General features: G+C 37.2%; 1 protein-coding gene across 1 annotated transcript in view; it reads right to left on the bottom strand.

Annotated features, from left to right (window-relative positions):
* The window catches only part of RASA1 (RAS p21 protein activator 1), a 104,789-nt gene extending 77,799 nt beyond the window's left edge, over positions 1-26,990 (bottom strand). Inside the window, exon 1 of the mRNA XM_024734329.1 lies at positions 25,898-26,990. Coding sequence (XP_024590097.1) covers positions 25,898-26,415 — 518 coding nt within the window. The 5' untranslated portion in view covers positions 26,416-26,990. The remainder of the gene's footprint in view (positions 1-25,897) is intronic.
* Positions 26,991-27,197: the final 207 nt, after the last annotated feature.

The raw sequence follows: 27,197 nt of genomic DNA, 5'->3' as shown, positions 1-27,197 counted from the left end.
AAAAAAAACCCTTGCAAAAAAAAAAAAAAAAAAAAAAAAAAAAAAAAAATCTGGAGTAGCTATATTACTTTCAGACAGAGCAGGTTTCAGAGCAAGGAAATTTATTAAGGATAGAATAGAGAGGGGCATTAAATAATGATAGAGATCAATATTCCAAGAAGACATAGCAATCCTTAGTGTGTACATGCCTAACAATAGAACAGCAATATTTGTGAGGAAAAACCTGATGGAACAGCAAGGTGAAACACATGAATTCACAGTTACAGTTGGAAGCTTCAGCAATCCTCTATCAGAAATGGACAGACCCACCAAGCAGAAAATGAGGACACAGTTACACTCAACAACACCATCAATCAACTGGATATAACTGACATCTATACACTACTTCATCCAACAGCAGTTAACATGTTCTTCCCAAAGCCCACATGGAACATTCACCAAGACAGACCATATTATGGGCCATAAAAACATCTTAAATTTAAAATAGAGATCATACAACAATGGGATTAAAAACAGAATTAGTAACAGAAAGATAGCTCAAGAATTCCAAAATGCTTGCAGACTGAACAACACACTTCTAAATAACACATGCATCAAAGAAGAAATCTCAAGATATTTAAAAATATTTTTAACTAAATGAAAATGAAAATACAACTTATTAAATTTTCAGGATGTAGTATAAACAGTTCTTAGAAGGAAATTTATAGCACTAAATGCATAAATTAGAAAAGATATAAAATCAGTGATCTAAACTTCCATGTTAGGAAACTAGAAAAAGAAGAGCAAATTAAACCCAAAGTAAGAAGAAAATAATATAAATTAGAGCAAAACTCAGTTTTTTTGAAATTGAAATTGAAAATAGGAAATCAACAGAGAAAAATCAATGAATCCAAAGCTGGTTCTTTGAAAAGATCAATAAAGCTGAAAAACCTCTAACCAGGCTAAGAAAAAAGGAAAGAAGACACAGACTATTAATATCAGAAATTAAAGATAGGATATCATGACTGATTCCCTGGACATTAAAAGGATAATAAAGGAACACTATGAAAAACTCTACACCCACAATTTGATAACCTAGATCAAATGGATCAATTCCGTGAAAAACACAATTTGCCAAAATTCACACAAGAAAAAACAGATGATATGAATAGGCCTATATCAACTAAAGAAACTAAGTCAATAATTACTAACCTTCAAAACCAGAAAGCACGAGACCTAGATGGGTTCACTGATTAATTCTACCAAACATCAAACATTTAAGAAAAAAATTATACCAATTCTCTACAATCTCTTCCAGAAGACAGTAGAGGGAATAGTTCCTGTTTCTATGAGGCCAGCATTATCCTAAGACCAAAACCAGACAAAGACATTTCAAGAAAAAACTACAGACCAATATCTCATGAACACAGATGTAAAACTCCTTAACAAAATATTAGTAAATCAAATCCAACAATACATTAAAATAATTATACACCATGGCGAAGTGAGATTTATCCCAAGTATGCAAGGCTGGTTCAACATTTGGAAATTAATCAATGTAATCCATTACATCAACACACTAAAGAAAAAAATCATACGAGCATATAGATGCAGGAAAAACATTTGACAAAGTCCAACACTCACTAATGATAAGAGAAAATTGCTCAAATATCTAGAAACACAATTACTTCCTTTACGTAATAAAGATCTCACAACTTTAAAGAACTTTACAAAAAACCTACAGGTGACATCACACTTAATGGTGAGAAAATTGAAGTTTTTCACTAAGTTTGGAACAAGCCAAGGATGTCTTTTCACACCACTCTTTTTCAATATTGTACTGGAAGTCTTAATGCATTAGACAAGGAAAGGAAATAAGAGGCATACAATTGGGAAGAAAGGAATAAAACTGTCTCATTGTTCACATATGGCATGATTATCTATGAAGAAAATTCAAATCAATCAACAAAAAACCTGCTAGAACTAATAAGAGATTTTAGCAAGATTTCAGGATACAAGGTTAATATAGCTTTCCTATATACAAGCTATGAACAAATGGAATTTTAAATTTAAAACACATTACCATTTATATTAGCAAAAAATTAAATACTCAGGTATAAATCTAACAGAACATGTGTAAGATCTATATGAGGAAAACTACAAAACTCTGATGAACAAAATCATGGAGGAGCTAAATAAATGGAGAGATATTCCATGTCCATAGATAAGTAGACTCACTATTGTCAAGATGTCATTTCTTCCTAACTTGATGTATACATTCTAGGAAATCTCAATCAAAACCCCAGCAAGGGGCTTCCCTGGTGGCGCAGTGGTTGAGAGTCCGCCTGCCGATACAGGGGACACAGGTTCATGCCCCGGTCCAGGAAAATGCCGCAGAGCAGCTGGGCCCGTGAGCCATGGCCGCTAAGCCTGCGCATCCAGAGGCTGTGCTCCGCAATGGGAGAGGCCACAACAGTGAGAGGCCCGCGTACCGCAAAAAAAAAAAAAACACAAAAAACCAAAAAAACCCAGCAAGTTATTTTATGGCTCTCAACAAACTAAAGTTTATATGGAGGGCTTCCCTGGTGGCGCAGTGGTTGAGAGTCCACCTGCCGATGCAGGGGACACGGGTTCGTGCCCCGGGCTGGGAAGATCCCACATGCCGCGGAGCGGTTGGGCCCTTGAGCCATGGCTGCTGTGCCTGAGTGTCCGGAGCCTGTGCTCTGCAACAGGAGAGGCCACAACAGTGAGAGGCCCGCATACCGCAAAAAATAAAATAAAGTTTATATGGAGAGACAAAAGACCCTGAATAGCCAACTCAATATTGAAAGAGAAGAACAAAGTCAGAGGGCTGACATTATTTGACTTCAAGATTTACTACAAAGCCACAGTAATCAAAACAGAGTGGTATTGGTGAAAGAATAAACAAACAGATTAATGGAAAACAAACAGAAAACCCAGTACCAGACTCACATAAATATAGCCAAACTGATCTTGGACAAAGGAACAAAGGCAATATAATGGAGGAAAGATAGTCTTTTCAACAAACGGTGCTGGAACAACTGAATATTCAAATGCCAAAAAAAACAAAATAAGATAAAGGAATCTAGGCTGATTTTACATCCTTCACAAAAATCAACTCAAAATGGATCACAGACCTAAATGTAAAGCACAATACTATAAAACTCCTGGAAGATAACATAGATGAAAATCTAAATGACCGTGGGTATTGTGATGACTTTCAAGATACAACACCAAAGGCATTAAAATAATAGGTAAGCTAAACTTCATTAAAATTCAAAATATCTGACCTGTGAAAGACAATGTCAACAGAATGAAAAGACAAGCCACAGACTAAGAGAAAATATTTGCAAAAGACATTTACCAAAGGACTGACAACTATTAGAATGGCCAAAATCTGGAACGTTGACAACACAAATGCTGGCCTGAATGGGGAGCAACAGGAACTTCCATTCACTGATAGTGGGAATGCAAAATGGTACAGCCACTTTGGAGGGCAGGTTCAGGGTTTCCAAAAACTAAACATACCTTTACCACATAACCCAGCAATTACGCTCTTTGGTATTTACTCAAATGAATTGAAAACTTATGTCCATACAAAAACCTGCCCACGGATGTTTACAGCAGCTTTATTGGTAACTGTCAAAACATGGAAGCAACCCAGATGTCCTTCAGTAGGTGAAGGGATAAATATAATGAAGTACACCCAGACAATGCAAAAATATTCAGCACTAAAAAGAGATGAGCTACCAAGCAATGAAAAGACATATAGGAACCTTAAATACATATTACTAAGTATAAGAAACCAAGATGAAAAGGCTACATACTATAGGATTCCAACTATATGACCTTCCGGAAAAGGCAAAACTATGGAGATAGTACAAAAGATTGCCAAGGATTGAGGGGGGTTGGGGAGGGATGAACAAACAGAACAAGCAATGAAACTATTCCCTGTGTTACTACAGTGGTGGACACATGTCATTTACGTTTGTCAAAAACCATAAAATATACAATACCAACAGTGAATCCTAATGTAAACCATGAACTTTGAGTGATAAGGATGTGTCAATGTAGGTTCATCGAGTGTAACAAATGTACCAATGTGGTATGGGATGCTGATAGTGGGGGAAGTTGTACATGTGTGGGGACAGGGGATATATAATAACTCTCTGTACTTTTTGTTCAATCTTTCCTTGAACTTTAAATTACTGTAAAAAAAAATAAAGTTTATTAACTTAAAAAAAATGAGTTGGAAAATAATACTCCTTTAAGCCTATCTACAAGCATTTACTATTTTCTAATATCCAAATAGCATTCCTATTAATTACCCATCACCTTTAATATTAAATCCAACACCTTTTCTGATATGCATTCTTCCAGCCCTTATTATTTTGAAAAGATCACTGTAAAACACTGAAACAAAAGGGTAAGGTGCTGGCTGCCAAGAGACTCATAGAGTAGCAATAGCCAAGGTGACTTCTCCAGGATCTGCTACTCAAATTCAAATTAGTCAAGTTTCGATAGTAGACTGGATTCGAGGCTGTTGATCCATCCTAACAAAGCTCACAAGTGACTAATACAGAAACCAAACTAACAATTTTTCTATTAACAACAACAAAAAATGCCTCAGGGCTTCCCTGGTGGCACAGTGGTTGAGAATCTGCCTGCTAATGCAGGGAACACGGGTTCGAGCCCTGGTCTGGGAGGATCCCACATGCCACGGAGCAACCAGGCCTGTGAGCCACAACTACTGAGCCTGGGCGTCTGGAGCCTGTGCTCCGCAACAAGAGAGGCCGCGATAGTGAGAGGCCCGCGCACCGCGATGAAGAGTGGCTCCCACTTGCCACAACTAGAGAAAGCCCTCGCACAGAAACGAAGACCCAACACAGCAAAAATAAATTAATTAATTAATAAACTCCTACCCCCAACATCTTCTTAAAAAAAAAGGAAAAAGCCTTCACACATCTTTTTCCAGCTTACTTTACTCCTGAAATCCTGTTAAGTGGGAAGCCAAATTATAATCACAAGGTTGTGTAATGAAGAATGCTAACTAATACATTTCAAAGGAATGATAAATAGGAAAAAATAATAATCACCTTTTTACCATACCATTACAACAGAGTAATAACTGATTCAGGTAAAAATCATCAATGAATACTAAAACCCCTGGGTACTTATTATTTATTAATTACCTTTTAATAGCAAAATATGGTAGAATCTACCTAAACCAAGCTCAAACTTATATACCTCATCCATAAGACAACTGACATCATACGCCCTGGACGTGATGTACCAAGAACCAATGGAGTATTCCTGCCAAGAATGGTTAACCTGAACCTAATTATGAGGAAACAATCAGACAAATACAAATAGAGATATATCCTGCAAAACAACTGTCCTAGGCTCCTAAAAAAGGTCAATATCGTGGAAGAAAAAGCAGTTGACGGGACTGCTCTAGGTTAAAGGAGACTAAAGAGATATAACAATTAAATGGAATTAAACAAACAAAAATAAACATATATAGGACATTACAGGAATAATTGAAGATATATGAATACTATGTTAGTGTTTAATTCATTATATTTGACTATGTGAGCTACTGCCCTTATTCTTAGGATATGTAAGATAAGGTATTTAAGAGGAAAGTGACATGATCTCTGCAAGTAACTCACAGTTTAGTAAAAATAATATACAATATGTGGATGTATAACGATAAAAGGATAAACGAAATGTGGCAAACTGTCAAGGTAAAGGATATATAGTTACTCAGGGCACTATTCTTATAACTTTTCTGCAGATTTTTCAACTTAAAAAATTGTGGGGGGAGGTTGCTTACTGAGCACAAAATCTGCACAAAGGATATATATAATTCATATATAGCATGAAAACATTTTTAAAAAACATTAAAAAAAAAAAACTGCACCAGAAACAAAGGGGTTTCATCCTTGGGCTCCCACTCCCTTGAACGTATAGATGATCACTGACACACTTATCCTGAATAAGGCTCCATTTTCTGAGTCCAATATGACTATGTCACTTGCTATAATCCCCATTCTTTAAATATGTCAATACCACCAACTTGTTACTGTCAGATCTTTCTAAACAGAAAGCGTCTTTAAGTCACCACGTTAATTTGAGATATTGTGGTTTACTTCTCTAAGAAAAGATTTCTTTCCAAGTTTGTCTGATGAGATCCCTGTCATCATTTCTTGAGAAGAAACTTTTATTTTTGTCATTCTCCACCACCTTCAGTAACATCTCAGCTAAATTCAGAAGAATGAACAAAGTTTGTCACACAATCAAGGAAGAGAGAGGGCACCCCAGACAGAATAGTAAATGGAGTAACAGAAAATACCATAGCGGGGCTTCCCTGGTGGCGCAGTGGTTGAGAGTCCGCCTGCCGATGCAGGGGACATGGGTTCGTGCCCCGGTCCGGGAGGATCCCACATGCGGCGGAGCGGCTGGGCCCGTGAGCCATGGCCCCTGAGCCTGCGCATCCGGAGCCTGTGCTCCGCAACAGGAGAGGCCACAACATTGAGAGGCCCGCGTACCGCAACAAAAAAAAAAAAGAAAAAAAAGAAAATACCATAGCAAGTTTAAGGAATAAACAGCATAGTATTGATGAAAAATTAAATATTGGAGAACAGTGTAAAATGGCATTATATGTCGTAATAAAGCTTTAATTTTCTGATCTCAACCTGCAGGTCTCAAGCCATTGGGTCAAGAAATCAATTTAGTAGGTCACAATCAGTTTTGTTTTTTTTTCTTCTAATGAAGTGAAATAGAAAAGAACAATAAATAGAGTGCATCCCAGGTAGTACTGTTTCATTAAACTTTGTTTCTGTTATATATGTTTGTTTATATGTGTGCGCTGGGTCACAAATGTAAAATCTATTTCTTTTGGTGAGTCATGGTCAAAATTAGGTTTGAAAGCCACTACTCTCTTAGACAATGGAGACTCACAGAAAGGTCTCAAGAGAGTGTACAGTAAAGTCTATATTTAAAAAATCATGCTGGCAGTAATATAAAGCAGTTTTGAAAACTGCTGGGAGTCTTGAATTCAATTTACTCTCCACCAATATGTCTTTTTTTTTTTTTTAAGTAGAACAGAGTTTTAAAAAAGACAGCAAAATGTATCATAGTCATTAAAAAGGGTATTTTTCATGCAATTTTTGGTTTTCTTTGTATTTACACACACCCAAGTTTTGTCACAATGTACAATAAATTTCTTAATTTTTACTTGGATGAAATTAGAAAATTCTGAAAACCACTGCAAAACGAATTATTAATTGGCAAAGAGAGAGATCAGGGACAGGGAAAAATTAATGACTACCCCAACAGAAGGAAAGAGAAAATGAGGGTTTGAAGCCACAGGAGGTTTTAAAAAAGTTAGATTCCAAAGCAATTTAGGAAGTAGAAAAGAACCATCACAGTAAATGATTACATTGAAGTGGGAAAGGAGAAAAGGGCAAATTGACTGAAATCTTAAAAAAAAAAAGTTTTGAAAACTTTAGTAGAAAAAGATTGCTTTCTATGGATTCCACATGCCTACAGGGCAATGCTCAGGCTCCGCTCCTTCCTTACCATGGCATTTACAACATATCAAGATATGTCTGCTAGCTATTACATTTCAACCTCTCGTCCACTGTACTCATTCACAGGCCCTGTGCACTAGGCAAAATAATATTATTTCCATGAAAGTTAATACTAATTTATTAAAACGTATTGTACTATTTCTCCACAGCACTCTAAGACTTTGTATGATTTCTGACTCTGTAGTGATAAATGTCATTTTATCAAATTACACAGAATAGGTCCCTAAAAAAGTGTCAAATAAAATGATTAGGTATTTTAAATGCTATTCACTTTTATAATTATTTCAAAATGGTTTCATGATGAAAATATTCTGAGGATAATATTCATGAATTCTACTATTAACTAGAGGATACAGCCCCTGTCAGTGTGTTCCTTTTTCCTGAATTCCATGAAAAGTCACATTTATGTAATGACTAAAAGCAAACATCAAACCACATCGTTAACTCATCTTTAGTTGCCAGCAATGACAAATGTAGAGAATTCTAATAGGATTCCAAAGAATTGCTGAAGATTTAATTTCTCTTGATATTTAATTTCTCTTACCATCATGCTACCATTGCTGTGTCCCATAAGTAAATACATACAGTAGCAATTGCACTTTAGATAACTGGATTAGTTTTCTTAGGTAGAAACTAAAAGGTAGTGAGTTATTCCTAAGCCCTCATACAGTCACTATTTAACCCAATAATTAGGAATTTCCCCTAAATCAATTCTTAGACAGCTACCCTAAAACTCGCTGATATGGATAAACAACCAAGCTCACTACATACATGTGATGGGTGACCTTACAGTCACCTAAGTGAAAAAATGCGTGGAAGAACTTCTACACAATTTGTTCCTCAATAAATGAGTAAGGAAGCTAACAATGATTTACTTAAAACAAAAACACAACTTTCTTTTCAAGGAAGATAAAAGCCTGTAAAAAGAAAAAAAAGCCTGTTATTGCTTCCCATTCAAATGGAAGGAGGTATTCATTTATTTAAATATTCCCAAGTGGATGCCTAACAAGAGGTATCAAAACTCCTTTCTCTACTACCTAAGATAATCTTCCAAAATGCATATGTGTGTGTGTGTGTATATATATATATATATACACACACACACACAAACACACATATGTGTATATATATGTATATAAACACATTCAAGTATCTATAGACATATATATTGAACTACTTAAACACTATTCAAAATGCCTTTTAGAGGGCTGTTAACCTATTGATTATCCCTCCCAAAATAAGTTAATTCTCCTACTGAAACAATTTTTCTAAAGTGGTACAGGGGGAGAAAAAAAAAAAAAAAAACAGAACAAGAGAGACTGTACCACAGTGGTTAAACACATAAACCCAGGAATCAAAAGTTTGCGTTGAATCATTTGGTAGTTTTGTGATCTGGGAAAGTTACCTAAAACCCTCCTTACCTCAATTTCCTCATCTGTGAAAGTGTTAGCTACAATTATATTTGAGGGGATGGGGATACACACAGGCATATCTCATTTTATTGTGCTTTACTTTATTGCCCTTTGCAAATAATTGTTTTTTTACATATTGACGGTTTGTGGTAACCCTGCATGGAGCAAGTCCATCTTTCCAACAGCATTTGCTCACTTTGTGTCTCTGTGTCACATTTTGGTAATTCTCACAATATTTCAAAATTTTTCCTTATTACTGATTTGTTACGGTGATCTGTGATCAGTGATCTTTGATGTTACTACTATGACTTGCTGAAGGTTCAGATAAGGGTTAATTTTTTTTTTTAGCAATAAAGTATTTTTTAATTAAGGTATGTGTATTTTTTAGACATAATGCTATTGCACTCTTAACAAACACTATAGTTCAGTGTAAACATAACTTTTTTTTTAATGATCGCCTGTATTCTCTGAATTCATATATAATTTTCTGTATCTTTTTTTGGAATTTTACTTTATTTTTTATACAGCAGGTTCTTATTAGTTATCTATTTTATACATATTAGTGTATATATGTCAATCCCAATCTCCCAATTCATCCCACCACCATCAACATAATTTTAGTATGGATAAATTAAAATTAATTCAATAGGATATCAAAAAAATTCCTGTGACTTGCTTTATTGTGATGTTCACTTTATTGTGGTAGTCTGAAATGGAACTTGCAATATAATACCTCCAAAGCATACCTGTACATATTTCCTTTCAGATAAATGCTATGTATTATTCATAACAGGAACTATCTTTGGCAATAGAAAAGTGATTTTTTTCTTTGTATTTCTCAATAGTCTCCAAATTTTCTACAGTAAATATATATTAATCACACTTATTGGGGGAGTTCCCTGGTGGAGTTCCAGTGGCTAAGACTCTGCGCTCCCAATGCACGGGGCCCAGGTTCAATCCCTGGTCAGGGAACTAGATCCCACATGGTGCAACTAATAGAGCCCACATGGCACAACTAAACAGCCCACATGCCACAACCAAAAAATGATCCCGCATGCTGCAACTAAGACCCAGTGCAGCCAAATTTTTTAAAAAAATCATACTTACAGGACAAACTGATTTTAAAAACATTACATGGAAGACAAAATGTCCAACATACAATCAAAAATCATCCATCATGCTAAGAACCAAAAAAATCATTACTTGAATGAGAAAAAGATAATTAACAGATGCCAACACTGATATGAATCAGATATTGGAATTATCTGACAAAGACTGTAAAGCAGCCATCATAAAAATTTTCCATCCATCAATTACAAATTCTCTTGAAACAGACAAAATTCAACCCAAGAAATAGAAAATATAAAAAAAAAGAACCAAAAAGAAATTACAGAGCTGAAAACTACAATAAGAAAGAAAACCAAAAACTTATTAGATGGGCTCAATAGTAGGAATTATGGAGAACAGAATCAGTGAACTTGAGGACAGATCAACAGAATTTACCCAATATGAACAAAAAAGAAAAATCACTGAAAACAACAAGGTCTCGTAGATGGATGGGACAATAATGAAAGATCTAGATCCATATCATTTTGAGCCCCATGAAAAGAAGACAAAAAGAGTGGAGTTGAAGAGTATTCAACAAATGGCTGAAAACTTCCAAATCTGGAGAAAGATGTACAGCTACAGATTAAAGTGAGCAAACCACAAACAGGTAAACCCACAGAAGTTACACCTTGACATACATATCTGAAACGAAAGACAAAGAAAAATCCTGAAAGCAACCACATCGAAAGGATGCATTACCTATAGGGAACACCAACTCAAATGACAGCAGCTTTCTAATCTGAAACCACAAAGGTCAGAAGAAAGTAACAAAAAATTTTTCAAGTGCTGAAAGAAAAGAACTGTTAACCATGAATTCTGTATCTGACAAAATTATCTTTCAGGAATGAAGCAGAAATAAAGACACAGCAGACAAAGGAAAACTAAAAGAATTTGTCACTACCAGATGTATCCTTCAAGAATGGCTATGGAAGTTCTTCAATTGATAAAACAAGGACTCTTGGAACATCAGGAAAGAAGAAAGCACAATGAGAAAAGCAAAAATATAGGTAAATACAATAGACTACCTTTCTACTCAAGAGGTTTTAAAACCATAACAGATGAATGGAATAAAAATTTAAAACCATAACAGATGAATGGAAAAAAAAAAATACAATAGACTACCTTTCTACTCAAGAGGTTTTAAAACCATAACAGATGAATGGAATAAAAATTATACAGGCATAAAAAACTGGAGTTCATCAAAATTAAAAACCTCTGTGTATCAAAAGACACTATCAACAGAGTGAAAAAGCAATTCCTTAGAACAGGAGAAAATATTTGCAAACCATTTATCTGAAAAGGGACTGATATCCAGAATATATAAAGAGCTCCTACAACTTAACAAAAACAAACAACCTGATTAAAAAATGGGCAAAGGACTTGAAAAGAGACATTTCTACAAAGAAGATATAAAAAAGGACAATAAGTACATGAAAAGATGCTCAACATCACTATTCATTAGGAAAATGCAAGTCAAAACCACAATAAGAAACCATTTCACACCCATCAGAATAGCTATTTCATCTCCAAAAAAATCCAAAAAACAAACAAAGAAAAAAAAAGAAAATACAAGTGATGGTGAGGATATGGAGCAGTTAGAACCCTCATACATTGCTAGTGAGACTATAAAATGGTATAGCTGTTATCAAAAATGATATGGCAATTCCTCAAAAACTTAAACACAGAATTACCCTATGACCCAAAAATTCCTATTCCCAAAATGAAAGCAGTGACTAAAACAGATATTTATACACTATGTTCAAGCAGCATTATTCACAATATCCAAAAAGTGGAAGCAACCCAAGCGCCCACAAATAGATAAATGGATAAACAAAATGTGCAATAAGTCTAGAATGTTATTCAGACTCTAGAAACAAGTTCTGACAAATGCTACAACACAGATGAACCTTGAAGACATGCTAAGTGAAACAAGTCAGTTACAAAAGTAAAATATTCTATGACTCCATTTATGTGAGGTACCTAGAGTAGTCAAATTCATAGAAACAGAAAGTAAAATGGTGGTTGCCAGGGGCTGAGGAAAAAGGGATTGGAAAGTTAGTGTATAATGGGTACAGTTTTAGCTGGGGAAGATGGAAAAGTTCTGGAGAACGATGGTGACAATGGTTGAACAACAATGTGAATGTACTTTATACCACAGAACTATACACCTAAAGATGATTAAAATAAGTTTCATGTCATGTATATTTTATCACAATAACAAAAATATTAACACCATCTGAAAAGCTGCCCAATGTATGTAGAAGAAATAGTCAAGAGAACAATATTTACAAAGTGGGAAGGTAAAGGGATCTAAGTGGAAGAATAGTTTCCCCACTTCACTCGAATTGATAAAATGCTTATACCCACAGACTGTGGTAAATTACATATGTTATTTTAGTATCTACAAAGTGATATATTGAAAAAACACTATAAATACTTCAAGATGAAATCCTAACAAATGTTTGAGTAACCCATAGGAAAGCAAGAAAAGAGAAAAAGAGAAATGAGAAAGAGAACAAACAGAAAACAAAAAGTAAAATGGCAGACTTAAGCCCTAAAATATCAATAATTACTGTAAACATATTTAATACAGCAAGTAAAGACAGATTAACAGCATGAACTAAAAAAAAAAAAAAAAAAGACCCAACTATAAGTTCTCTATAATTAGATCACTTAAAATAAGACACACTGAAAGTAAAATGATGGAAAAATGTACAGGCAAACAAAATAAAAGCAGGAGTTGCTATATTACTATTAGATAGACTTTAGAGCAAAGACAATTGCTAGAGACAAAAGAGGGACATTAGATAATGATAAAAGGATCTATCCACCAGAAATACATAATAATCCTAAATGTGTACACCCAAACTACAGGGCCCCAAAGTACATGAAGCAAAAACTGATAGAGCTGAAAGAAAAAATAGATAAATTCAAAATTATAGTGGGAACTTTAAGATTCCTATCTCAGAAACTCACAGAAATACTAAACAGAAAATGAGGAAAGATTTAAAAGTTCTGAACAAAACAGAAGAATCTAATTGACATATATAGAACATTCCACCAAAAAACAGCCAAATACACATTTTTTTCAAGCATCCATGGAACATTCACCAAGATAGACCATATCCAAATCCCGGACTATAAAACAAACTTCAACAAATTTAAAAGTACTGAAATCATAAGGGTATGTCCTCTGACCATAATGGACACTAACGAGAAATCAATAACAGAAAGATTATTGGTAAATCTTAAAACACTTGGAAATGAAACAATACACTTCTAAATAATTCATGAGTCAAAATGTAAGTCTCAATGTAAAGTTAAAAAAAGAAACACAGAACTGAGTGAAAATGAAAAGGCAACATATCAAAAGATGCAGAATATGGCTAAAGATGGGTTAAGAGGGAAAAGTATAGCATTAAATGCTTACTCTAGGAAACAGGAAAAGTCTCAAATCAATCATCTTAAATTCCTTCCTCAAGAAGCTAGAAAAACAGGAACAAAATAAACCCAAAGCAATCAGAAAAAAAGAACAATAAAAATAAGAGCAAAACTCAATGAAATTGAAAACAAGGCCATAAGGAAAAAAAATCAATGAAACAAAAAGCTAACCCGTTGAAAAAATTAATAGAAATGATAATGCTTTAACAAGGCTGACAAAACAAAAAAGAGTTAAGACACAAATTCAAGTATCAAGAGTAAAAGAGAATATCACTATTCTACAGCCATCAAAAGGGTAACTAGGTAATAATGCAAACAAGTTTATGCTGCTATGTTAGACAAATTAGAAGAAATGAACCCATTTACTACCAAAATCCAACCAAAATAATATAAATAAGATGTATAACCCTATAACCATTTTAAATGAATTCATAATTTAAAATCTCCAAAAAAAAAATAAATCCCATGCTGAGATGTTTTCACTAGAGAATTCTACCAAATATTAATACCAATACTTCACAAACTCTTCCAAAGAACAGAAGAGTAGGGAACATTTCCTACCCCATACTATGAGGCCAGTATTATTCAAATACTGAAACAAGACAAAGATATCACAAGAAAACTACAGACCAATATCTCTCACGAACTTAGACACAAACATTCTCAACACATCAAAAACCTGAGTTTCAGCAATTCTTGAAAAACATTATACACCATAACCTACTGAGATTTATTCCAGCTATGCAAGGCTGGTTCAACATTAAAAAAATCAGTAAGCTACCATCTCAACATGTTACGGAAAAAATCATATGATCATATAAATTGACCCAGAAAAAAGAATTTGAAAATATCCAGCACCCATTCATGGTAAAAACTCACAGTAAACTAGGAAGAGAGGTGATCAACCTCAACTTGATAAAGAGTATCTATCCACTCTCCCCGCAAAACAGCTACTGTTAACATCATATTTAATGGCAAAACACATTTAAATGTTTTCCACCTAAGACAAGGAACAAAGCAAGGATGTCTGCTCTCACCACTCTCATTCAATATAGTACTAGAAATTCTAGCCACTGCAATATGACAAAAAAAAAAAGTCATACAGATCAGAAAGAAAAAAACAGCCCCTACTTGCAGTTGACATGATTGTCTATGTAGAAAATCCCAAGGAATCTGTAAAAAGTCTCTTAAAACTAAAAGAGAAGTTTAACAAGGTCACAGGATATAAGACCAACATACCAAAAATCAATCAGCATTTCTATATACTAACAAGAAACATGTGGAAACTTAAAAACATAATAACATTTACAAAACTGCTCCAAATAAAACAAAACCAAAAAAAAAGTACAAATTAAACAATAGGCATACAGGATTGATATATTAAAAATTACAAAATGCTGATTAAAGCAATCAAAGAACTAAATAAATGGAAACATATCATGTCAACATAGTAAAGATGTCAGTTCTCCCAAAACTGATCTATAGGTTTAATGCAATTCCTATGAAAATTTCAACAAAGTTTTTGTAGACATGGACAAGGTTGTTCTAAAATTTATACATAAAGACACGTCTTAGAATAGCTAAAAACATATTGAAAAGAGAATCACTCTACCCAATATTAAGGCTTACTACGTAGCTACGGTTATCAAGAGTGTGATATCAGCAAATGGAGACATACAGACCAACAGAATACAATAAAGAACCCTGAAGTAAACCCACACATATATGCCCGATTAATTTTTTATCAAAGTGCAAAAGCAATTCAATGGAAGAAAGATATTTGCCTTTCCAACAAATGGTGTTAGAGTAATCATATATTCCTGGGCAAAAATATGAACCTCAATCTAAACCATACCTTTTATAAAAAAGAAATCAAAATGGATCATGGACTTAACTGTAAAACATAAAAATACAAAACTTTTGGAAACAATCATAGGAGAAAATCTTTGTGATCCAGGCTAGGCAAAGAGTTCTCAGACTTGCCTCTAAAAGCACAACCTATAGAAGAAAATATTAATAACTTAAGCTTCATAAAAATTAAAAACTTTTGCTCTGTGAAAGACCCTGTTAAAAGGAGAAAAAGACAAGCTACAGAATAGGAGAAAATATTTGCAAACCACATTATCAGATAGAGGACTAATATTTAGAATACATAAAGAACTCTTAAAACTCAATAATAAACAAACAATCCTACTGGAAAATGGGCAAAAGAGATGAACAGACATTTCACCCAAGAGGATATACAGATAGCAAATTAGCACATAAAAAGTTTCAATATCATCAATCATTAGGAAAAATGCATATCAAAACCACAATGAGATATCACTAGGCATCTAGTGATCACTAGGCAATGAGAATTGCTAAAATAAAAAATGGTTAGTAGTGAGGACATAGGGAATCAGGATCACTCATGAATTGTTAGTGAGAATGTAAAAGGATACAGCTATTCTAGAAAATAGATCGGCAGTTTCTTATAAAACTCAATATGCAATTACTACACGATCCAGCAGTTGCACTCTTGGACATTTATCTGACAGAAATGAAAACTTATGTTCACACAAAAACATAAACACAAATGTTCATAGCAGTTTTTTTTTCATAATAGCTAAAACTGGAAATTACCCAAATGTTCTCTGATGAGTGAATGATTAAACAAACTGTAGTATATCCAAACCATGGAATACTACTCAGCAACAAAAAGGTACAAAGTATTGATACAAGCAACAACTTGAATAAATCTTGAGGGAATTGTGTTCAGTGACAAATGCTATTCCAAAAGGTTACATGCTGTATGAACTATTTATAATAGCCAGGACATGGAAGCAAACTAAGTCTCCATCGACAGATGAATGGATAAAGAAGACGTGGCACGTATGTACAATGGAATATTACTCAGCCATAAAAAGAAACGAAATTGAATTATTTGTAGTGAGGTGGATGGACGTAGAGACTGTCATACAGAGTGAAGTCAGTCAGAAAAAGAAAAACAAATCTGTATGCTAACACACATATATATATGGAATCTAAAAAAAAATGGTTCTGAAGCACCTAGGGGCAGGACAGGAATAAAGACGCAGATGTAGAGAATGGACTTGATGACACGGGGAGGGGTAAGGGTAAGCTGGGATGAAGTGAGAAAGTGGCATGGACATATATACACTACCAAATGTAAAATAGCCAGTGGGAAGCAGCTGCATAGCACAGGGAGATCTGCTCAGTGCTTTGTGACCACCTAGAGCGGTGGATAGGAAGGGTGGAAGGGAGACGCAACAGGGAGGGGATATGGGGATATATGTATACGTATAGCTGATTCACTTTGTTATACAGCAGCAACTAACACAGCAATGTAAAGCAATTATACTCCAGTAAAGACGTTGACCAAAAAAAAAAGGTTACAAGCTGTATGAGTCCATTTATATAGTCTTTTGGAAATGACAAAATGAAGAACAGATTAGTGGTTGCCAGGGATTAAAGATGGAGAAAGGTGGGTTTAGTTATAAAAGGACAACACAAGGGATCCTGGGAGTAATGAAATTGTTCTGTATCTTTACTGTGGTGATGATTATACAAATCTACCCATGTGATAAAACTGCATAGATTTAAATAAACACCACACACACACACACACACACACACACATAGTGTATGTAGAACTGGTGAAATCTGAATAAATGAACTATATCAATGAAATTGACTCCTAGTTGTGATATCACGAGATATTGCCATATATCTGGAAAAATAGGTGAAGGAAACATCTCTGTATTATTTCTTACAACTAAATATGAATCTACAATTATCTCAAAATAAGAAGTTTAATTGGAAAATCTGAGAGATAAATCAATATTTAGGTAGATAGACATGGATGGAAGAGAGGTATGGTTCTACTATTATACAAGTATCTTAACTGTGAACCCAGTGTAGTGGGCTATACCTACAAAGAAGACTTAAAAGAATTGAGAGGGATATCTCTAGGTCTTTCCCTTAGCTAGACACAGATACATAAAAGAGAAGAATTTTAAAAGTAACACTGAATGTTACAACAATGAACACAGAGTGAATACAGAAAATCTCCTGGAGTAATGTCTCACCCATAGGTTTTCTACAGCTACCACCCACAGTCTTCTGTAGGATCTTTTCACACTATAATAATCAGACATGCATTTACATGCTTTCCAACTTTCAACACAAGTATAGCCAAAAGAGGAGATGTTAAGTCACGAACTCATGAAGAATGAAGCTAAAGTATAAGGAAAGGTTTTCTTTCCTACAGTGAAAAATAGGAAATAAAAGCATGAAGACCCTGTTTCTCAAGTAGTAAATGAGCATTTAATCTGCTCCAAATCCTCCAAAGCCATTTTTAAAGATGCAGGTTTATGCAGTGTATCAGTCAGCTCAGGATATCATAACAAAATTCCATATACTAGATGGCTTAAACAACAGAAATGTATTTTCTCACAGTTCTGGAGGCTGAGTCCAAGATTAAGGTGCCAACAGAGTTGGTTTCTAAGTGAAGCATCTCTCCTTGGCTTATATATAGATAGCCACCTTCTCACTGTGAACTCATATGGCCTTTTCTCTGTTCACATGTGCTCCCATTTGTCTCCTCTTCATATGAGAACACCAGTCCTATAGAATTATGGATCCAACCTTTATGACCTCATTTAACCTTAATTACCACCTTAAAGGTCCTAACTCTATACACCGTCACACTGGGGGTTAGGGCTTCAATCTATGAATTTTGGAGAGATAAAATTCAGTCCAACACCCCATGACTAGCCAGTCCTGGAGTATATTAAGTTTTGTATGGGTGCACGTATATATGTGTGTGTTATATGCACTGGAATGGAACAAGTATTTGCATGAGAATTCCAGTTCTACCAGTTTTCTCAACAAAAAAAAATGTGGATAATATCTATTCTCACTGTATAGTTATGAGAATTAAATGAGATAACCTATGTAAACTGCCTAGAATCTAGTAAATGATTACTCAGTAATGGGCCTGTGCCTCTCCACTTCCTCCCCCCACAAAAATTAATTAAATATTACTCAAATCGAAACATATCTAAAAAATCATGGGAACTGGATTCTGTCCCAGATCCACCTAGCTCTTTGACCTTAAGCAAGTCACTCTACCAGAGTCTGCTTCTGCAATGGTCAATGAAAGAGTTTCCTCGTTTACTAAAATACTATGTATCTATGCATATCACTCTCCTGACTACACAGTAGTCTTCTCTTATCCTCAGGGGATACATTCCAAGACTCCCAGGCATGCCTGAAACCTCAAATTAGTACCGAATCCCATACATACTCTATTTTTCCCATATATAGATACCTATTTATAAATTAGGCACAGTAAGAGATTAACAACAATAACAATAACATTTATTATATGTTCTATAATAAAATAGAACAATTATAACGATATACTGTAATAAACATTACATGAATGTAGTCTCTCTCAAAATATCTTTCTGTAAAATGTAACGCCTTTTCCATCTCAACTAAGCACTATCACACACTGTGGTCATAACTTTTGCAGTTTGAGGTGCAATAGCAAAACTATCATGAATTTCTTTTTCCTTCACAATTTCACAGATAGAAGATTCGTTCTTCCTGTAGATCTTAGTAATCTCCGCATATGATTTTTTTCATCCCCTATTAAGTAGGAAACTTTCACCTTTTCACTTAAAGTAAGCACTTTACAGCTTCTCTGGAATATCCGAATTGCCAACATCACTACTCTTGCGCTTTGGGGCCATTATTAAGTAAAATAAGGCTTACTTGAACACAAGCACTGTGATAGTGCAACAGTCAATCTGACGACCACGGTAGGACCACTAAGTGATGGCAGGATACGTTGGACAAAGGTATGGTTCATGCCTGGGCGGGATGGAGCAGGATTTCATCACACTACTCTGAAAGGTGTACAATTCTTAAAACTCATGAATTGCTTATTTCTGGAATTTTCCGCTTAATATTTTTTGTTTGTTTGTTTTTTTGTGGTACGCGGGCCTCTCACTGTTGTGGCCTCTCCCATTGCGGAGCACAGGCTCCGGACGCGCAGGCTCAGAGGCCGTGGCTCACGGGCCTAGCCACTCCGCGGCATGTGGGATCTTCCCGGACTGGGGCATGAACCCATGTCCCCTGCATCGGCAGGCGGACTCTCAACCACTGCGCCACCAGGGAAGCCCCGCTTAATATTTTTGAGCCATGGTCAACCGAGAGCAACTGAAATCGTGGAAAGTGAAGCCGTGGATAAGGGGGAACTACTATAACATCAAATACTGATGCTACAAAAGCTAATTAAACTTGCTATAAAGCTTTAGTAAAAGAGAATTACAGTATAAAATTTCAAAATCACTTTCATACACTCTCATTCTTTCAACTCTTCCAAAACTATCCTCTAATTTGAAAAATTAGTACAATGTGTCCGTAGATTAATTTTATCATCTTATTTCTATATCATTAATGCCTTATTGTCCAGCTACATTGTACTTTCTTTTATATTTCTTTCTGTCCCCCGCAATGTTCATTGTTTTACTCACAAAATCATGTAATCACTGGAACACCTAAAAGCATACTCCAAATCCCACTGAGATGTGATTAGACATATGGAGAAGTTATCCATACATTTTACCTGATAACTATTTTTTATTTAGCCCACAACTGAAATGTACTGCAGGTGATTTCAAGATAACACACCTACCATACATACATTGGCATATTCAAACAATGAGCCATAACCAACATCCATATCCAGTATCTTTGGTTTAAAATTAAGATAATGGTGGTCAGAAGCAAAATATATTGTGGGGATATTTGGACCATTCGATGAAAGACAATTTACCATGTAGACCCTAAGGGAAAAACTTCAAAGTACTTGCCCTTTCTCCCACGCTCTCCCTAACCACTAGTATTCTAATATTATCTAATATTTACTTGTAAATGAATAATACATGCAGTAGGCAGCTACTCTGATGTCCCCAAGAAATCTCACCTTCTAATATTGGTGCCCTTTTATAGCCCACTCCCACACTAAATCTAGACTGACTCACGTGATTAGCATTTGCCATTGAAACGTTAGCAAACATGAAGAACAGAGAGGCTTAATACGTGTTGGCAGGTGAGGCCTGTCCTCTGGGAATGCTCCCTCATGGAACCCATCTGCCATGCTGTGGAGAAGTTCAAGCTAATGAAATGGAGAAGTTGGGGTGGGGGGAGACATGGACACAGATACACACATACACACACAGATGCCCAGCTATCCACCAGCTGTTCCAGCCATCCCAGCTGAGGTACCAGACTTATGAGTTAAAAAGATACCTTGGACATTATAGCCAACAGGTGACACATGGAGCAGTCCCCAACAAGCCCTGCCCAAATTTTAGAATCAAGAGCAAATAAATGTTTCAGCAACTAAGTTTTGGAGTGAAGCAACAGGCAACTACAACAACACATGTAAACCAATTAGAACAGTTCCTGTTAGGTAGTAAGCAACCAAGAAATGTCATCAGTAATACCTGACAATAATCGCTCTAAGTTCCATCACCTGCCCCCACCGAGGTACTGTTTGGAGTATTTGAGCTGCTCTTAAAGGCATTCTCTCAGTTCCCTAATGGCTAGTAAAGAGATAGGGAGCAAAGCAACCAAAAGACCTCTTTATTTTCCCCTTCTTCTTCCTAATTTACCCCTGTAAGGTTTTTTTGTTGCTGTTGTTTTGGCTTTTGGGTCTTTTTTTTGGCTCTGTCGATAATGTTCGCCTGGTTTCCCCAGAGTGGCTAATCAGTGATCCAGACCAATTCAAGCCTTTGGTAGTGCTGTGTATTCTCAGTTAACTGTAGGCACCCCCTTCAACCTACCCCAGACCACAGGTAAATAATTAAGAGTTCAATAGGGGCTTCCCTAGTGGCTCAGTGATTGAGAGTCTGCCTGCCAATGCACAGGACACGGGTTCATGCCCCGGTCCGGGAAAATCCCACATGCCGCGGAGCAGCTGGGCCCGTGAGCCATGGCCGCTGAGGCTGCACGTGCAGAGCCTGTGCTCCGCAACGGGAGAGGCCACAACAGTGAGAGGCCCACGTACCGCAAAAAAAAAAAAAAAAAAAAGAGTTCAGTAGGACAGACTCCTCACTAAAGGTCAAAAGTTTATACTCATTAATTTGTAATTCTTTTCTACCTGACAGAATCTTTAGGCAAAGGGCATAGGAACCAATTACCTCTTGTTCAGAATAAATTAAGCAGCATTGAAAACATACCTGCTACTTTTCCTCTAAGACTTTACTGATTCTAATTATATAAATATCTTATTCTTTTAACCCCCATGACCCTTTGCTCATACTTCACTCATGATATTTATCTTAAGCTAGCCTGAATGACAGTAATTGGTAACTTAACTTTCTACTAGAGAGACATTAAGAAAAGGGGTATCTTACTCATTGTTGTATCCCTTAAATTAAGCTCCTACTACATTGCTCTACTACTCATATAGCAAAAATATCTGGTTCTGGTCAGAAACCACTTTGTCCATAACTAATCTCTTCAATTCTCACCCCCATTTTTATTAAGAAATAATGACTCAGCCAGAGTTACAATGCAATCAGTGACAAAGTTAATGAATGCTACATGTCTTAGTACTAACATTTAACAATTATTTGACTTAAGAATGATTTTATTTTTGTAGAAACAGTAAGATGATTCTTAAGGAAAAGAAAGGTATTATTTACATTCCTTATTTCTTTTTTCCTTCGACTTTCAGGCTTGAGAAAGCCTGCGTTTTAGGTCCAAGGTAAGATCTAGTTAAGCCAGATGCCAGGCAAATAACATCAAAGGCAAAGCAGGCCTGGTAGTAACCACAGTTAACTGTAGAGCTCAGAATTCACCTAAATGGGGCAATCACTACTCAGCTCTAGAAATCTACTCTCAAGCAGGAACAGCAACCAGGTAGAGCCAACTCCTCTGATTTCTCAAGTGATGCTAGAAATCGAAACTTCTTAAACATGAAGTTTTCCTATTTTTAAATGGTGGCAAGTAATCACTAAATGCTCCAAATACACTACGAGCAAGCAATATATATCTGTCAGTTGGATTCAGCCCAAGAGCCTTCTGCTACTGCAGGCTCATAGTTAAAAATCTCTGTACATAACTGATGGTGGACTAAGGGAACTTCTCCTTTCCTATCACCCCTCACCCCTGGGGAAAAGAGAAAGAAATAACAAGGACCACGAAAAGCAGCTACATAACAATACAGGGAGTACCTGTATTGAAAAAAAACTTTTTCAGCAGTTTTAGATACAGAACCTTTTACAGCATAAAAATATATGGGGAGAATTTTTTTTCTTTTTAAAATTTTTTCCTCAAAATTTGCACCAAAAAAAAAGAATATTCAAATACATGTAATAGTTAAAATTATACAAACTTTTCTGGCCTTAACCCAACTAATGAAAATGCTCAGTAATAAACATGAGACTAATGATTCACCATGCACACAGAAAAGCAAGGTACAAAATACTAATAGTGTTATTATATTTGCACTGGTCTATCTACATATTGTCACTTGACTCTTGTGACCAACAGCACTGAACCAGCTGGACACATGGTTGAACTCCATGATCAGGGAGCCCTGGTCTATCTAACAAACCCACTGTGGACGCGATCCTATGACCTGAACCTCCTTAATATCATGCTATCAATAACTAAGGTGACCAGTCACTAGTAATCATGTATTAGTCCAAAAGCATTTCTTCAATACTTTTATGAAAGATTTGACATTATTTAACAAAGTCGTTAAGGCTTTTCCTTTTATTTAAAAATAGGAATTTATAGAAAACACTTGAATTCCATCTCTAAACCTGCTTAGCCTGCAAGAAGACTTTATGAATTTAAAATAAAATTTTTGATATAATCAATCATAGTAGACAGACCTTCGGAGTTCAAAACATTCTCTCAAATAGTTATTAGTAAGGGAGTTCCTATAGCAATAGAATTAGTAGGCAATTTAATGACAATAAAATAATATATTATTATTTGGGGAGACTACTAATTTACTGAACACTTACTATGTGCCAGGGACTGTGCTGAATATGTTCAGGGGGTTCTCATTAACCTTAAAAACGACCATATGGGGCTTCCCTGGTGGCGCAGTGGTTGAGAGTCCTCCTGCCAATGCAGGGGAAACGGGTTCGTGCCCCGGTCCGGTAAGATCCCACATGCCGCGGAGCGGCTAGGCCCATGAGCCATAGCCGCTGAGCCTGTGCTCCGCAACGGGAGAGGCCACAACAGTGAGAGGCCCGTGTACCGCAAAAAAAAAAAAAAAAAAAAACACACCACAGAAGGAGGTAAAAAAAAAAAAAAAAAAAACACACGACCATATGAGGGAGACACCATTATTGTCCCCATTTTACAGATGGGGAAACTGACCTTTCCAAGATCACACAGCTAGTTAGTAGCAGAGTCAGGATTCCAACCCAAATCTTGTCTAACTTCAGAATTTGCACGCTTAACCACTACACTGTATTGCCTCCAGTGATTTTGGGGTGATATCTAAGATAAAGAAAAGAGGGAAATTTGTACTTCTCAGTGGCAAATTTAAAAAACATACTAGAAATGGAGGATACCTTTTAGAACAGGTACAATTCTCATATACACAGTCACACAAATAATATTTTTATTCCCAAATATAAACAATAATGATGAAAATCTCAAATGGACTTCTCAGAAACCTAATTTTTCCTATATACTCACTCATGTTTATTATTAAAAATTTAATGGGAACACTATGTGTTTTCTGCTTAATTCTGCCGTGAAGCTAAAATTGCTCTACAAAATAAATTCTACCTTTAAAAATATTTAAAACTGCAATATACTAAATATGCCTAATTCAATTTAGTTAATAACTGGCATAAGCCTATATTCTTTCATAATGAAAAGTTGCACTTTATCGTAACCACAGGAACCTTAATGCTTAAGTGATTTTTTCAAGAAGGCTTGATTGAAGGTGTGTAAGCAGTGCAGTATATTTTAAATTTTTAACACTCAGAACACCTTCAGAAAAGTCTGCAATATACAGATGTGAAATGATAAGTTGGTATGAAATCAGACCAAAAAATTGAACTCACAATGAATAATATAAAAGGAATACAACACCCCTATACCATGGCTGACCCAAGTAAGACTAACTTTACTTTTCCATCAAAAGATGTAGCCTTAAGTCAAAAATGTCCTAATTCGTTAAGTCCTTTTTAATTCTTCCAAAGAAGCTTATCAAAAAAACAAACGAAAACAAAACCCACGAAAAAACAAAAAAACCTGCAATTGTCTAGAGTGATTGTCAACACAGAAACCAAATCTTTCTTCTTCTGATACTCACCAAGGTTGTCAACATTCTAAAGGAAAATTAAGACAGATATGAGGGATCTATAAAGCAAGTTTTACCTACTATTACCTCTTCCCATCAACATTTTCCTCTCATCAAGGTCCAGCTTTATAAATACATACCTAAGTTCACTTATGAAGAGAACAAGGGGGAGGTACTATATATAGAAAAGTCATTTGTCATATATATTCCGCAGTAGACTGGCAAAATTAATTTTCAAATAGAATACTGTATTTGCCACCAACAAAGTGTTGAAGGGAAGCACACTATTGATTTTGTTTTGCTCCAATACTGTGTTTAGAAAGCTTCAACTTATAGAAGAATTACACTAATATTAATAAATGGGAATTCTACTGCACAAGTTACAAATATTGTTGGAGTATGAGCCCTTAACCACACCTGTAATTATCAGAACTCCTTTCCTTTCTCGCTGACCCACGTTTTCAAAAGTGATCCAAAGACTTCTCTGCATCGCAATGATTTCAACAGGCAGAAGCTGGGGTTTGCAGTGCAACAAAAACAAAGCATTCTGACCAATGCATGTTTCGAATGATATTAACACAATACTCATTTAAATGCTTGTATTCCAAGCTTCTCACTAGTCATCTAGCTTCAACAGGGAACACAACCAGGTTAATATAGACTACGACTGCCTTGGTAGCTGCAAGCTCAGCTGAATCCCAGGACGCCACCTCAATTTGGAAGGGGCAGAACCATATCCGGTTCTCACTGGATACACATTTTCCCATGCTTCCCATCTTTAAAACTTTACATCTTCCCAGAGGAGCAACAGATATACCAAGCCGCCAGGGAGTGTGCCTGTAGGGAAGATGAGTGATCAAATTAAATCCCTATGCACAGAACCATAAGCTTCAAAACTTTTCACAACGAGTAACAGCTGAAAGAACGAGGCATGTTTTCCCACTTCTTTCCAGGAGTCAGCTTCCCCCAAAACACCGGTCTTGACTTACTGGTTAGTTGGCGGAGCGGTCAGCGGGATGGCCACCTCTTCCTCCTCGTATTCTGGTCCATCCAGAGAGTCACCTTCGTCCACTGTTCCCAGGCCCGCGCCCAAAGGGGGCAGCTGAGGAGGAGGCGGCAAAGGAGGGAATCCGCCGCCTGCCCCGAAGGTCTCAGCAGGCAACGAAGTGGTCCCCTTGGTGAAAGCCATCTCCCCGCCAGGTCCGGCGGCGGCAGCACCAGCCACGCCAGCAGCAGCACCTCCCCCTGACAGTCCGGCTCCCCCCAGTGCCCCCGCCACAGACCCGGGTCCCAGGAACCCTGACCCCAAAGCGGCTCCGCCACCCAGAGTCCCGGCCACTCCAGCCTCCGCCAGCCCAGGAAAGGGGGCGGCTGCCACAGACAGGGCGGCGGGTATCTTCACCCGACACACTGCCGGATAGGCACTGGAGCCCGCGGCCCCGCCGCCTCCTGCTGCCCCGGCGGTGACCGGGCCGCCCTCCTCACTGCCGGCCTCGGCCGCCATCATGTTGAAGCCCGCTCTACTCTGCCCTACCCTGCCCGCCCGGGAGCCCCGGGGGCCACCAGGCCCGGGCTCCGAGCCGCCCCACCCAGGCGCGTCCCCTCTTCAGCTCCCCAGGCGGAGGAAACAACAACAAAAGGAGAGAGCCCGCCGCCGCGCCCCCTCTTCGGGCCACAGCCCAGGCTCGGGAGCTACCCGGGTTACGGGAAGAGAAGTGGGCAAAAAACCCAACGCCTGCACAAACGCCGCCCAAATCTTCACCTTACACACCCACACTCACGCACACACACACATGCACAGAAGCGAAAAACTTCCTGGCTGCACTCAAGAGGAAGGGAAGCACAGGGGAAGCGGCTGGGGCGGCTGCTGCTCCTTCAGCCACCGCCACGGCCGCCGCCGCCACCGCTTCTTCACCACCCCAGTTCCGGCCACCCCCACCGCAGCCACCGCCGGTGCCGCTGCTGGGGCTGGGGCCGCTGCAGCCGCTTCATCCTCCACGGGGCTGAGACGCGAGGGGTGGGGAGAAAAGAGGAAGGGGGGCGGGGTAGTGGGAAAACGGACTGAACTGCTCGCAACCTGGAGCGCTCAGTGAAATCGACGAGAGAGAAAGGAAGGCGGGGCACGGGAGGAGGAGCAGAGGGAAGGAAGGGCGGGGAAGGAGGAGGGAGAGGGCAGCTTCTGCGCAGGCGCCTTCCCGGAGCGGGGGTTGGGGGACTGGGCCTGGAGAAGGAAAAGGAAGAGTCGGGAGGGAAGGAAGCGGGGGGGAAGGGCAGGGAGCAGGCGGGCTC

Source organism: Neophocaena asiaeorientalis, unplaced genomic scaffold (assembly GCF_003031525.2).
Source record: "Neophocaena asiaeorientalis asiaeorientalis breed wild unplaced genomic scaffold, Neophocaena_asiaeorientalis_V1.1 scaffold184, whole genome shotgun sequence".
Taxonomy (NCBI): Eukaryota; Metazoa; Chordata; class Mammalia; order Artiodactyla; family Phocoenidae; genus Neophocaena; species Neophocaena asiaeorientalis.
This window is presented reverse-complemented; position numbering and strand designations above follow the sequence as displayed.